Raw genomic sequence first — 14,235 nt, forward strand, 5'->3', positions numbered from 1 at the left:
GTGCCAGACGTGTTCCGCTGCTGAAGCCAGTGCATGTCCAGGCCCGTCTGAAGTTTGCCAGAGAGCACATGGATGATACAGCAGAGGATTGGGAGAATGTCATGTGGTCAGATGAAACCAAAGTAGAACTTTTTGGTATAAACTCAACTCGTCGTGTTTGGAGGACGAAGAATACTGAGTTGCATCCCAAGAACACCATACCTACTGTGAAGCATGGGGGTGGAAACATCATGCTATGGGGCTGTTTTTCTGCCAAGGGGACAGGACGACTGATCCGTGTTAAGGACAGAATGAATGGGGCCATGTATCGTGAGATTTTGAGCCAAAACCTCCTTCCATCAGTGAGAACTTTGAAGATGAAACCAGGCTGGGTCTTCCAACATGACAATGATCCAAAACACACCGCCCGGGCAACAAAGGAGTGGCTCCGTAAGAAGCATTTGAAAGTCCTGGAGTGGCCTAGCCAGTCTCCAGACCTCAACCCCATAGAAAATCTGTGGCGGGAGTTGAAAGTCCGTGTTGCTCGGCGACAGCCCCAAAACATCACTGCTCTCGAGAAGATCTGCATGGAGGAATGGGCCAAAATACCAGCTACTGTGTGTGCAAACCTGGTAAAGACCTATAGTAAACGTTTGACCTCTGTTATTGCCAACAAAGGTTGTGTTACAAAGTATTGAGTTGTATTTTTGTTATTGACCAAATACTTATTTTCCACCCTGATTTACCAATAAATTCTTTACAAATCCTACCATGTGGATTCATGGATTTTTTTTTTTCACATTCTGTCTCTCACAGTTGAAGTGTACCTCTGGTGCAAATTACTGACCTCTGTCATCATTTTAGGTGGGGGAACTTGCACAATCGTTGGCTGACTAAATACTTTTTTGCCCCACTGTAATTCGATTTATGCCGTTATCAGTGTTTGAATGATAGCATGGCTGTGGTGTCATATCAATGTATGCTCTCGCTGTTTGCTGATATCAAACTGTGGTATGAGGACCACTGTGGGTTAATCTTTGTAGTGATACTCCTTTCTTTTTATTTAGACCTGGTTTAATTCTGGGATAGTTGAATATTTGTATATAATCCCAGCAGACTGTTTTAGATTATATCTAATATATATCATGTAATTATCCTTGTAATTACAAAAGGTTTTATGTAAGATTTATGTTTTGTAATTTAAATCTGACATCACAAAAGTATTTTGGAATTTGAATAATTTTTGTAACTGCAGCATTTTGTCCAGGTTCCTTGCCACCGAGGACTCCTTCAGGACCATCGCATTCAGTTTTCGAGTTGGCGTGTCCTTGGTGAGCCAGATCACCCCCCAGGTAGCGACGTCCATCTGGGACTGTCTAGTGGACGACTTCATGGCTGTGCCTTCAACTGAAGACTGGCGGTGCATTGCAGAGGGATTCCAGGAGCGCTGGAACTTCCCTCTCTCCCTCACAGTAGAGGTTGTATCTGCGCTCCATGGAGCTCCGTCCTGAAATTGCGGAGAAGTGTGTGAAGGCAACGTGTGTTCTCCACAATTTTCTGTGCTGTTTGGACAAGAGAGGGGCACCTGCTGTGAGGGGTGTGGCACCTGCTGTGAGGGGTGTGGCACCTACTGTGGTGGAGCCGTTGCAAGGCCTGGGTCGTGTAGCAGCAAACAACTCCTCCAGAGAGGCTGTCCTGGTGGGGGAGAAGTTCATGGCCCACTTCTCGGCGGAGGGAGCCGTGTCTTGGCAACCAAAGGAGTAGCCTGTTTGAAGTCTGAGTGACTTCCCCACAACGGCTCTTTTGAGAGCCACCCACAAACCTCTAAAGAGTGTTCCTGTCTTTTTTAATTTTTCTTAATAAATGGAGCTCTACTCCAAAATAAACTAACCTCTCTTTACTCTCTTAAAGACATATTTACATATAATTGTTACACAAAGTTTTGGCTGTCTCACCTTGTTTTGGTACAATCTGCCAGGTGTAACAATTTTTAATCATGTTTTTGCTGGAGAAGTGCAAGGTTTTAGTCAACACCATCAGACACAAAGAAATGTAAAAATATATATTTTAAATTAAGTTGTTTCAGCTATTTTGACTATTACCAGCTTCTCTGTTCTACTGTTTATGCACATATGTTTTCAAAGTAATTATACCACATTTAAAAGTAAGATTGTTTTGGCTTTTTATTATTAGAGTTAGGCAGCACGGTGGTTAGCACTGTTGCCGCACAGCAAGAAGGTCCTGAGTTCAATTCCAACATCAGGCCGGGGTCTTTCTGTGTGGAGTTTGCATGTTCTCCCCGTGTTTGCGTGGGTTCCCTCCGGGTACTCCGGCTTCCTCCCACCGTCCAAAGACATGAAGCTTGTGGGGATAGGTTAATTGGATAATCCAAATTGTCACTAGGTGTGAATGTGCGAGTGAATGTGAGTGTGAATGGTTGTCTGTCCTTGTGTGTTGGCCCTGCGACAGACTGGCGACCTGTCCAGGGTGTACCCCGCCTTTCGCCCTATGACAGCTGGGATAGGCTCCAGCGCCCCCCGCAACCCTGAAAAGGATAAGCGGAAGCGAATGGATGGATGGATTATTAGAGTTACAGTCATACATATTTTCAGAAGCTTGTATTTAATCTCCATAAGAAACGATCATATTTAGCAGCGTGAAAATTACATATTTATTTAGAAAATTACGTATTTTTATTGGAAGATCATGAGGGAGGAAAATATATGGTTCTTCAAAACAGAAAAATAAACAAAAAATCCATATTATGGAGTTGACAAGTGGTGACACATGAGTAGAAAACAGGATATTATTTCTTTCAAAATGACCATTAAACCTTAACAACCTTTGTAATATCACAAGACACATCATAACAATTCTGTTTTTGCACATGTCAAGTTCTACATCTTAATAGTTCACCAGCAAGTAGCTGCCTACTACTCCTTGATTCCTAAAGTACTCTGTGGTTGTGTGTTTAGACGCTGCTGGACTTTCTCTCCTTTTGACTCTCTGTGCTTGTTTCCAAAACCTTCTCTTCTGCCTTTTTTTCTCTTCCTTTCAGATCACTGATGTTCTTTATTTTTCCCTCTTTCACTCTATTTCTCCATCTTTCCCTTTATGAGAAACTCAGGCTGGCTGTTAATTTTTTCTCTACTTATTTTTTGATCATCCCTGTTCCTTCTCTTTTGTTCCTCTACTGACAGCTTCCTCTTTGCTATTCTAGCCTGAAATGTACCATTTTGTAATTGCTATAATTTTTCTGAAGCATATGCATTTACACATATTAAGGATGAATATTCACAACACAAATATGTATTAAGCAACAGAAATGCTATCCGGTCTTTAAGTCTGATGTCATTAGCCATTTCCAGGTCCAAACTCCGCTGCAGATCCCAAAGTCAAAGGAACTCTGCGGCATCACTGAGAGTTACAAACTGTCTAAATTCTTTCATCTTTAATAAAATGATCAGTGTGGCTGTTTTACCAGGTGTAACATCCAGGCATCCATGAAAACAGAATATATGAAATTTAACAGAGTTAGAAGTTAGCTCGCCGGTTTCCACCTTAACACCAGCTCTGTTATCACTTCCAACATAAATGAAGACAAAACTAAACAGCACTGGCGTTTGTAGGGTTACTGATGTTGGACTAGCTGGTATATAATGATGTGCTACGTGATTGCTAGCAACACAGCTATGTTAGTGTAACATAAACACAGTGAAACTTTTTTCCACTTGATAAAAGTTAACGTGAGGGTTCCCGATGGTTAGGCTGACAGTGATCACTGACTGTTTTTAGGGGCTTGTTCAGATTAAATAGAACAAGATAAAAAAGAATAAAAACATGTTAAAACACAACAGCCTTAATAAACACAGAGTAGTTTGGACCCGAAAGCAGGGTTCATACATCATCACTTAAAAGACCAGCTCTCGGGGCAGAGATAGCTCAGTAGATAGTGTTTGCCCCATGATCGTTGGGCAGGGCTCTAGACTAACTTTTTGCCATGGGCGTACGCGTACCGGCACAAAAGTTAGGTGCACACAAGTTTTATAATAATTTATATAATATAATGTGTTTTTCTGGATACACTGTGCTTTTTCAGCATTCAAAGATTGATGACACCGTGTCAGAGCACTGGCTATGAATTTCAGAAGGATCAGGCCTTAACTTAACAGAAAAGTTAGCAATAGTTCTTTTCCTGTTACAGCTACATCCACTTCTGTCGTGCCCAGGCTGCTCACTAGGGCTGGGTATCATCACTGATTTCTATAATCCATTCGATTCCGGTTTTCAAAGTCCCGATTCGATTCAACTTAGCCTCAGACAGTCAGAAATATTATAATTCTGATCATTTATCAGTACTGACTTCATCAGAATTGTGAACATCACAGCAGATTCCTTTGTGTGAAAGTAACTGAGAATAAAACACAGAAAAACATGAAGGAGATTTTCCTGGTCTGGCTTTTTATAGCAGATAACCTTAAAAATATTCTACAATGTTCTGCATATAAAGTTTAAATTTCTTCAGTACTGAACAACAGAAAAAATAGGCTTTCTTGAAGAAAAAGACAGTAGCCGACAGCACTGTAAACAACGGTAGACTGGTGGGTAATAAGCGAATAAATAATACAGAAAACAGAGATTGGAGACGGGAAACTGTTCTTGAAGTACAGAGAGAGATAGAGAGAGAGCTAGCTGTGCATGGATGTGATTTTAATAGTCGTGGAAGCAAAACAGCAAAATTCAGCTTGGTGAATTTTGGTTGGAGAGAGACAAAACCTGCAGCTCAGAATCAGCGCAAAAAGACGTAAACACATCGCGGACCGGACGCATCAGATTCGCTAAGCTCCGACGGCGTGTCAGTCTACGGGCCGTCGGGTGAGAAAGCCGAGAAAGACAAAGCTGATTCTGATGCGTCGGGTCTGTGTTTACGTCTTTGTGTGGAGTCCGTGTACCTGCTCTGATTTGCTGTTTGGTTGTTGTTGAACTGGTTTTGTGAGCTTTAATCTGAGAATCTGGCGTTTCTGGCAAAACACAGTTATATTTAAAAGTCGATTCAGGATTTAATGAATTGATATCGCTTTATTCAAGCTACTCACCTCCCACTTCCACCTGCACTTTCAACTGGACCACGGCCAATCAGAGAGGTCCCGCCCCTTACTATCTCTGATTGGTTTAGTCCACGATAGGGACAAAATGTGTGTCTGTTGTTGACCACAGGGAAGGTTGCAGATTTTTTTTTTTTTTTTTTTGCTACCCGAACAGTTGGTCGCACAGGTGCAACCAAATATTTTTTTTTAGTCGCACCACTGAAAAATTTGGTCGCACTCTAGAGCCCTGTTGGGGGTTCAAATCCACCAAACAGCGGCTATCCTGAGATACCCTTGAGCAAGGTACCGTCTCTACACACTGCTCCCCGGGTCATGGATTGGTAGCTGCCCACTGCTTCACTGAGTAAATGGGTTAAATGCAGAGGACTAAGCATTTTCCTACAGGATTAATAAAGTATACATTAACTATGAGATTCAAGATCAGGCAAATTCCATAATATTCGACACATCTGTAAAGCAGAAATATCAGTAAAATGCACAGGAAGTAATATGACTGAAATAGTAATAAAAATAACTTAATATAATTAGTGAATAGGACACTTTTGTGACATTTGCCAAAATCATTAGAAAAAGGGTCAACACCGTCAGGCAGAAATCCTGATGGTGCTGACAAAATACCCTACTTTCTCTCATAGCACGTTTTTCTGACAGACGCCATCTTGTTGTTCATCAGTTGCTTATGGCCTCTACTGTGGTGTTGATGCACTATGGTTGTGACACAGAGTTTTATCAGAAAGGTATGCAATAAATGAAATAAAAATTTAAAAAACTCACCAGAGCAGTGACCTCATGGCATGTGTATCAAACAGGAAGTGGTAAAGGGGTCCTCACAGTGTAAGTTACCCACAATAATTCCTGATTTTTTTGTACTTTTTAAAAAATCTGATGGTGTTGACAGAAACTTTGGACATGTTTTGTCCCTTATCTCAAGAATCACTGATATATTCTCAAAATCTTTCATAAACTGCCTGCTTTTCAGGAATGAGGTGGTAATTCGATTTTGGAGCAGTTCTTGAGCCATAACCTTTCCTCACTGTCACTGGTACAGTGCTGCACTGATGCCTTCCTGAGAGCCAATGCAAGCACAAAGAGTTAAGTCAGCAGTTTTTTGATGAGCTTTCAATATTTCCTTTAACTAACGGGGAGTGAGGTCCTTTTATCTCAGGCATGTCAGGAATACTGAAACCTGGGCTGACTGACCTGACCACAGCCTCTGTGACTTCAGCATCACTGTGTCCTTTACACAAGAGGCCGACTGGCCCACAGATCTTGACACCTCTCCTTACTGTCACTTCTTGAAGCCTGTTTGCTGCTGTAGGAAACACATTTTATGGAGCTGTCAGCTGACTCGGCGATGTTCTGTTCACTCTTTGACACACCCTGCTAATTGCTTATATTAACATCTCTTGGCTGGTCTGAGAATGGGTTGGCGTTCCCCGGACAAGCTGGAGGAGGCTTCTCTGCTTGGGCTGCTGCTGTGTTACTGCTGCATTTCTGCTCATCAGACTCACCTAATGAGATGGCTGGAACTGTTTCTTTTTGGCGAGGTGTCTGATGTCAGCTGGCAGTGATGATGATGATGCCACTCGAAGCTGCTTTTTCAAGTTTGATTCAGTTAGTCTTGAGTGGAAGCGCCTCTTTGCAAGAGTCAGTTTTGAAAAGACCTGTTCAAAGTGGTACGTTGTCCCAAACAGAGATGCAAATTTCAGGGCATGTCTCGCCAGGATGGGAAAAGCCTCAGCATGAACGTACAGTTTGTGAAAGTCCAGCAGAGAGAGGCTGTTATACTTAGCTTTGAGCTCGTAGTTGTTTTGCAGCCCAATTATTTCCACTTGGAAAGTGTCTGGCACAGATGGTTGCACATTAAACGGCGTAGCAAACATCTCCAGTTCCTTTTGGATATTCTTCACATCTTGAAACCTGTCATCAAATGCCTGAATGAGTTTTGCACAACGACTGTTGTTGTGATTTGGCGCTACACAAATAAAATTGAATTGAATTTAGAATTGTCCCTATTGCCAGTCTTGGCAGCCGGGGGTCAGTCCGCCAGGGCCTCCGCTCCTGGCCGCCACCCGGCACACAATGCACCCAGCTCGCACTGGAACGTTTCGCAGCCGAGTGTGAAGCAGCGGGAATGAGGATCAGCACCTCCAAATCTGAGGCCATGGTTCTCAGCCGGAAAAGGGTGGAGTGCCCACTCCGGGTCGGGGATGAGTTCCTGCCCCAAGTGGAGGAGTTCAAGTATCTCGGGGTCTTGTTCGCGAGTGATGGGAGAAGGGAGCCGGAGATCGACAGACGGATTGGGGCTGCAGCTGCAGTAATGCGGACGCTGCACCGGTCCGTCGTGGTGAAGAGGGAGCTGAGTGTAAAAGCGAAGCTCTCCATTTACCGGTCGATCTACGTCCCTACCCTCACCTATGGCCACGAGCTGTGGGTAGTGACCGAAAGAACGAGATCGCGGATACAAGCGGCAGAAATGAGCTTCCACCGAAGGGTGGCTGGCCTCTCCCTTAGAGATTGGAGCCTCCTGGGCGCCTCCTGGGTGAGGTGTTCCAGGCATGTCCCACCGGGAGGAGGCCCCGGGGCAGACCCAGGACACGCTGGAGAGATTATATCTCTCGGCTGGCCTGGGAATGCCTTGGTATTCCCCCGGATAAGCTGGAGGAGGTGGCTGGGGAGAGGGAGGTCTGGGCCTCTTTGCTTAGGCTGCTGCCCCCGCGACCCGGCCTCGGATAAAGTGGATGAAGATGGATGGATGAATTTAGAATTTGTTTGTTTTATTTTATTGTGAAAGAACTATAGAGGAAGCGACCACCTTTTCGCACATGCGTAGAAAAACATCCTAATTTCCTGAACCGATCAGGCAGCCAAAGGCAACAACATGGCTGCTGATAGCGATGTGAGTTTGTTTTGTAACATGTCAGTGGTCGTGTCCAAATTCATGGGCTGCATCCTCCTGAGGACCCGGCCTTCGCGGTCTATGTGGGCCGGGTCCTGAGAAGGTCGGGTAGGCCGGAAGTAAACGGCTGTTAAATTGGACGGTCTCGCCTTCGGATTAGCGTCACCGCTGTCTCGGTGGAGTTTAATAAACTCGGCCGTCTGCTCCTTGCTGTCTAAAATATAACAGGACACTGGAGTAAACTCTCGACCATCTCACACTTCTGTTTAATCAGTTTTCTGTTTGACGTTTATTCAGCTGTGTGAAAACCAAGGAGGAACCCACCTGGGGGATTAATAAAGTTTTATTTTATCTAATCTAATAACTTTAATCTCAGCCAAACCGATTTACTCACGAACAAATAAAACACTGAAAAAAGTCCAACAATAACATTTTTAGGTTGTCTAAGTGACTTATATATCACGTTTAACCTGAGTAGCGAAAGTCTGCGGTGATCTGAATATGATGTGCCGGGAGTTGTGCCGTTCTCTGCGGCTTCAGTGACCCTCGAGCTCCCGGCTAGCTATCGAGCTGGTGGGTAGCAGACGTGTAGGGACCTTGCTCAGGGGTACCTCAGCTTAGCTTTTCACTTGATTCAAACCCCCAACCTTCTGATCCCGGGGCAGCCACTCTACCTACTGACCTATCCCTCACACACGTTTACATCGTTGAACAAGTCTGTGCTACAGAGCACGCTGCATCGCTGCATCGCTGCATCGCAGCAAAGAATGGGTTTGGAGGATTTTTTTAGAAGTGATGAATTGCTGCAGCCCCAGATTACGCCAATGAACACAACATATTAAAACCAGTCTGTGTAGCACTCAGTGGTCCGTGCAGTGACAGTGCTGACATACATGCCAGTACAATGCAGTTCTGCAGCTTGTTGCTCTGTGTTTCAGTCGGACTGTTTAGTTTAGCTGGATTGTTGCTGGTTGAGAGAAACTGAAGCTGGATGTCGGGCGTGTACCAGAGATCCTGCTAGTAATGCCTTCTGCTGTTTATCTTGTGTTCAGTCAGGTGCCGATGTTTGTGCAGATCCAGCAGAAGTGGAGGCGGATGTATGCCGGAGAGTGCAAAGGACCAGGCGTGCGCACCGACTTTGAGATCGTTCACCTGCGTCGAGCGCCCGTGCAGTACAACCACCTGTCCGGCCTGCTCGACATCTTCAAATCTAAGATAGTAAGTGCTCTGGAACAAACATCTTTATATGGATCATATTTCAAGGTTGTTTGTTTGTTTTTAATAAAGAAAAATTAAAATTGTGCAGCCACAGAGCGTCATGTACCCATGTTCTACAAGTATCACCTCAGCATCCTGTTCCAGACGATTTTAGGACGATGTGAATCCTGTTAAATGCAACTAATAATCATAAAAGCATCCACGAAGTGCATGTAAATGTATTTTCTAAAACATTTATTCATCTGGTTTTTCCTGCTCATGTACAGTCTCTCCTCCTCCTCCTCCTCCTGCTGTGCTCTGACAGTCACACAAAAACTGTATTCAACTTGAAAATAACACAAACATCTTATCTTATAATAAGAATATATTCTTGTAATAGTTCGTCAAAGAGCAGGTTGATAACAGTACAGCACACTGCTTAGTTATGTGAACATTGGGAAAACAGAAGAGGAAGAAGAAGACGTCTAATTCTGTGTAAATTCGGTTTCTGGATTTTTGTGAAATTAATTTGTGAATAAAATAAAGACTGTTAGGAAGTGGATGTCGGTTTAATGATCAGTTTGTTTGAACTTTGTTTATTCCTATTCCTGGAAACACAATGGATTCCCAGACATCACGTTGTTTAACCCTTTCATGCACAGTGGTCTGCAGCTATTCAAAGGCTGTTTTCTTGTATTTGTGTTGATGTTGATGGTAAACTTGCACAGAAACACTACACACTGATGTCTCCATACCCTTCATAAGTCAAAACCGATGTTGTCCACCTAAGTGGACATTTAAAAAATGAAGTTCAAAAATCTTATATTCATTCCTAAAGAAGAATAAAAATCCTGATTGATGTTGTCATCATCCACACATGAGGGTTAAATGTGTTCAGTATGTTCCCAGAAACAGCCGACAATGACGAGGTGTAATCCACGCCTGTACAGAGAGATTAATGCTGCAGCTTGTTACCATAAACATGAGCTGATGTCTTCCTGTTGTCATCAGGGTTGTTCCCTGTTCCCTCTGCCTCCAGTCAACATCGCCATTCGCTTCACCTACGTGCTCCAAGACTGGCAGCAGTATTCATGGCCGCAGCAGCCTCCAGGTAGGCAGTACATGTCATGTCATTAATACACAAATAGAAAAATGTAATATTATTATTAAGAAATTATTAAATTTTTTTAAATACATGTCAGCAAGTGGCTGACATCCAGAAACCCTGCCAGTGGCTTTTAGGAGTCGTGTGTGTGATGCAGGTCATGTTGTTGTTTCCTGTGGAACGATTGTACCTGCTGGTTCCAGGTCGTTCTTCTGATAAGTCTTTTCACTCGTCTGTCTGAAATCGTGTGGGGAGCGCTTGGTCGTGGCTGGTTTATCGTAAATAAATAAAAACCCTGCAGGGGCAACGCCAGGTTTATGGCCCCAACAGTGCTCACTGGAACCTTCAGTAACTTAGAAGTTCTTCTGTAGCCGATGCCATCAGTCTTAAGTGTGCAAAGGTCTTGAGAGAGCTTGTTGGTTTTACCCATCATGAGACGCTTCTTGTGTGAAACCTGGCTAATGAGGCCATAGTTGGGACTGAACCGGCTGATATTAATTTGCACTAAGTGGCAGGATTGCTCTGTAATTACTCATAAATGTGTCTTTTTGCACCTTTCTTTCTGTCCAATACATTTCCCCCGTGTCATTCTTCATTGTTAGACGTCATGTATGGACATCTATGGTGGCGCTGGGTGATATGAGGAAAATGTAATATCACAATATTTTTTTGCTATATCACAAAACACGAAATAAATCACGATATGTTTAAGTTATTTTCAACCATATAGGATCTAAATTTGCACTTATTCAAACCGACCATTCAGGATGGTTTTCTATTGTCAACATAAAAATGATCTGAATGAACTGAAATGTTTTCTTTTAACCATCAGCTGCACACAGGATTTTCACAGATTACAGTACAATCACAGTAAGTCTCTTTCTGTGGTCAACACTAGACTTTAACATCAAAAGATCACAGCAACAAAAAACGACGTCAAGAAAAAAATCATGAGTCAAAATAAAACGACTGAAATGAAAAAGCTGCTCTGTTGTTCTTATAAAAATGGCAAAATAAAAAAAATGGATGACATCAAATTACAGAAACAAGTCGAGACAGTGACTATAAAACAGTTTATTTAATGTTTGCTTGGTGTGCAGGGAGACGTTGACATGCAGGGTTTAAAACATCGTTACTTTTGCAGCGAGATTCATTCTCTCACCGTCTGAAACTCCTGATGTCGCCATATTTTTACCTGTTCAGTTCAGTTCAGTTTTATTTATACAGCACCAAATCACAACAACAGTCGCCTCAAGGTGCTTTATATTGCACAGTAGATCGTACAATAATAGATACAGAGAAAAACCCAACAATCATATGACCCCCTATGAGCAAGCACTTTGGGGACAGTGGGAAGGAAAAACTCCCTTTAAACAGGAAGAAACCTCCAGCAGAACCAGGCTCAGGGAGGGGCGGAGCCATCTGCTGTGATTGGTTGGGGTGAGAGAAGGAAGACAGGATAAAGACATGCTGTGGAAGAGAGACAGAGATTAATAACAGATGTGATTCAATGCAGAGAGGTCTGTTAACACATAGTGAGTGAAGAAGAAACACTCAATGCATCATGGGAATCCCCCGGCAGCCTGCGTCTATTGCAGCATAACTAAGGGAGGATTCAGGGTCACCTGGTCCAGCCCTAACTATATGCTTTAGCAAATAGGAAAGTTTGAAGCCTAATCTTGAAAGTAGAGATAGTGTCTGTCTCCTGAATCCAAACTGGAAGCTGGTTCCACAGAAGAGGGGCCTGAAAACTGAAGGCTCTGCCTCCCATTCTACTTTTAAATACTCTAGGAACAACAAGTAGGCCTGCAGAGCGAGAGCGAAGAGCTCTAATAGGGTGATATGGTACTACAAGGTCATTAAGATAAGATGGGGCCTGATTATTTAGGCAGGCATCGAACTCCAGGCCTCGAGGGCCGGTGTCCTGCAGGCTTTAGATGTGTCCTTGATCCAACACAGATGATTTAAATGGCTAAATCACCTCCTCAACATGTCTTGAAGTTCTCCAGAGGCCTGGTAATGAACTAATCCTTTGATTCAGGTGTGTAGACCCAGGGTGAGATCTAAAACCTGCAGGACACCAGCCCTCGAGGCCTGGAGTTGGCAAAGCCTTATTTAAGACCTTGTATGTGAGGAGCAGGATTTTGAATTTTCACCATCGTACGTAGAAAGACTCACAATACATCGAGTTTATTTGTTATATTGTTTGATTTAAAGTTGTTTCTCTGCATGTGTGGATTGGATGGGTTGTTACCAACATCTAGTGAGAATTTCATGTGAACATCACCTTTAGAAATATATGTAGACAATTGGTGATGCGTTCAGTATGTTTTACGTGTGTGTGTGTGTGTGTGTGTGTGCTCACAAACAGAGGTTGGTTGTGTTACTGAACTCCCTGACTGTGAGGAAGCCCTGGGTGGGCTCTGGTGACAGACTGCCTGCTTTGCTGTTTGGATGATTATTCAGTTTTTTGTGTTTTTTCTGGCAGATTTTGATGCGCTCCTTGGTGGCGAGGTGGGGGGGGTGGAGTTTGGGAAGTTTCCATTCGGTGCCTGTGAGGAGCCAATAAGGTAAAAACTGATGATACTTTCTAAAAATTACAGTCACATGTTTTCTGCACACTGAGCAGTCGGTGTGACGGCTTTGTTGCTTATCACGTGGTCTTGGAGCCTCTTCATCATCATCCTTATCTGTGGGTCTGAGGAAGACTTACTTTGTTTGCTGTTACTGTGTTTCTGTTTTTCACTTTTGTAGTGAACTTCATCTCGCAACAACCTGGCCTCATCTTATTGAAGGCATAGTTGTGGATAATGACGTGTACAGGTAAGGCTGTGTGTGCAGTGTTCTGGTGTACTGTACTAAGAGCAGCTGCAACATACCAGCTAGTTTGTTTTGTTACCTCGCAACACTCAGCCTCACTGCAACTGTGTCACCAGCTGAGCCACGAGGAAACCGATGGGCTCAAATTGTGGTCATAAATATTTTGTACTTGTGAGTTCAAACTCACACACTGCTAGGGAACCTGAGCGCAGAGTTTTACACACAGTTTGTTGCTTTGTGTCTGTAAGATGACCTTAACAAAAAAAAAATTGTAACTCGTGTAAATATTTTTTACAAACACACAAATTCTCATCTGTAGATGCACAAACATGAAATCTTCAGATATTCTGGCTTACAAGGTTACAAAGCTCACAACTACACATTTGATTTACAAGTACAAATGACCACAATCTGAGCCCATAGAAACCAGCACTAATCAGCCAGTGACCACAGCTGATGCTAGCGTGGGCTAAAGTGCACCACACTGAGTGATGAGGTACCCGGGCTAGAAAGACAACTCCAGTTTGAGGCGCATGTCCTCCTGACATTTGGTGTTTGTGTTAACGATCCAATGGAAAAGCTTTGATGGGAGTGAGCTGTTCACTTGCACTATAGCACACAAAACGCTGCGCTGAGCACTGAGTGTTGCATCCGTGTACACACTGCATTGCTTCATATTTCACTCGTAAAGTAGGAAATGGGTGGAGCAGTTTATTAAAAGGGTAAACGTACATGGGTTTGATTGTAAGGCCCAAACAGAGCTGGCACAGGTCTAACAAGCATGAAGGGACAAACTGAGTGTGACATAAGGAAATGCTTACATGTGTAATTATCTTGATTACTGGTGAAGGACTACGTCACATGTAATCAAACATGACTCATTACTTATAAAAACCCTTTAACTAAAAGTGTATCAGAAACTCTCCTCTACTGTTTACTCTGGTTATCACCCAACAGTGACCTCGACCCTCTTCAAGCTCCTCACTGGTCAGTTCGAGTCAGGACGGCTGAAAATCCTCAGTGTTTACTGGGTAAGTTAAGCTGATCAGTGGGACACTCAGGGACAGAGACCATGATGCTTTGGGGCAGACCACAGAGGTTTTACTAGTCAGTACAGATTTCAAACA

The 14,235-nt window shown here is 43.3% G+C and overlaps 1 protein-coding gene across 12 annotated transcripts in view; it reads left to right on the forward strand.

Annotated features, from left to right (window-relative positions):
* Positions 1-14,235, forward strand: part of LOC308389254 (rab3 GTPase-activating protein catalytic subunit-like) — a 38,524-nt gene that overhangs the window by 14,579 nt on the left and 9,710 nt on the right. For all 12 annotated transcript variants that reach the window (XR_013970244.1, XR_013970245.1, XM_080870492.1 and 9 more), the window contains 5 exons: positions 9,039-9,204; positions 10,195-10,294; positions 12,777-12,858; positions 13,043-13,111; positions 14,066-14,139. Coding sequence is in view for 10 of the 12 variants with exons in the window: in XM_080870492.1 (XP_080726618.1) it covers positions 9,049-9,204; positions 10,195-10,294; positions 12,777-12,858; positions 13,043-13,111; positions 14,066-14,139 (481 nt within the window). In the remaining 2 variants the exon portion in view is untranslated. The remainder of the gene's footprint in view (positions 1-9,038; positions 9,205-10,194; positions 10,295-12,776; positions 12,859-13,042; positions 13,112-14,065; positions 14,140-14,235) is intronic.

The sequence above is a fragment of the Rhamphochromis sp. 'chilingali' genome (genome assembly GCF_963969265.1).
Source record: "Rhamphochromis sp. 'chilingali' genome assembly, chromosome: 21".
In the NCBI taxonomy this organism is placed as follows: Eukaryota; Metazoa; Chordata; class Actinopteri; order Cichliformes; family Cichlidae; genus Rhamphochromis; species Rhamphochromis sp. 'chilingali'.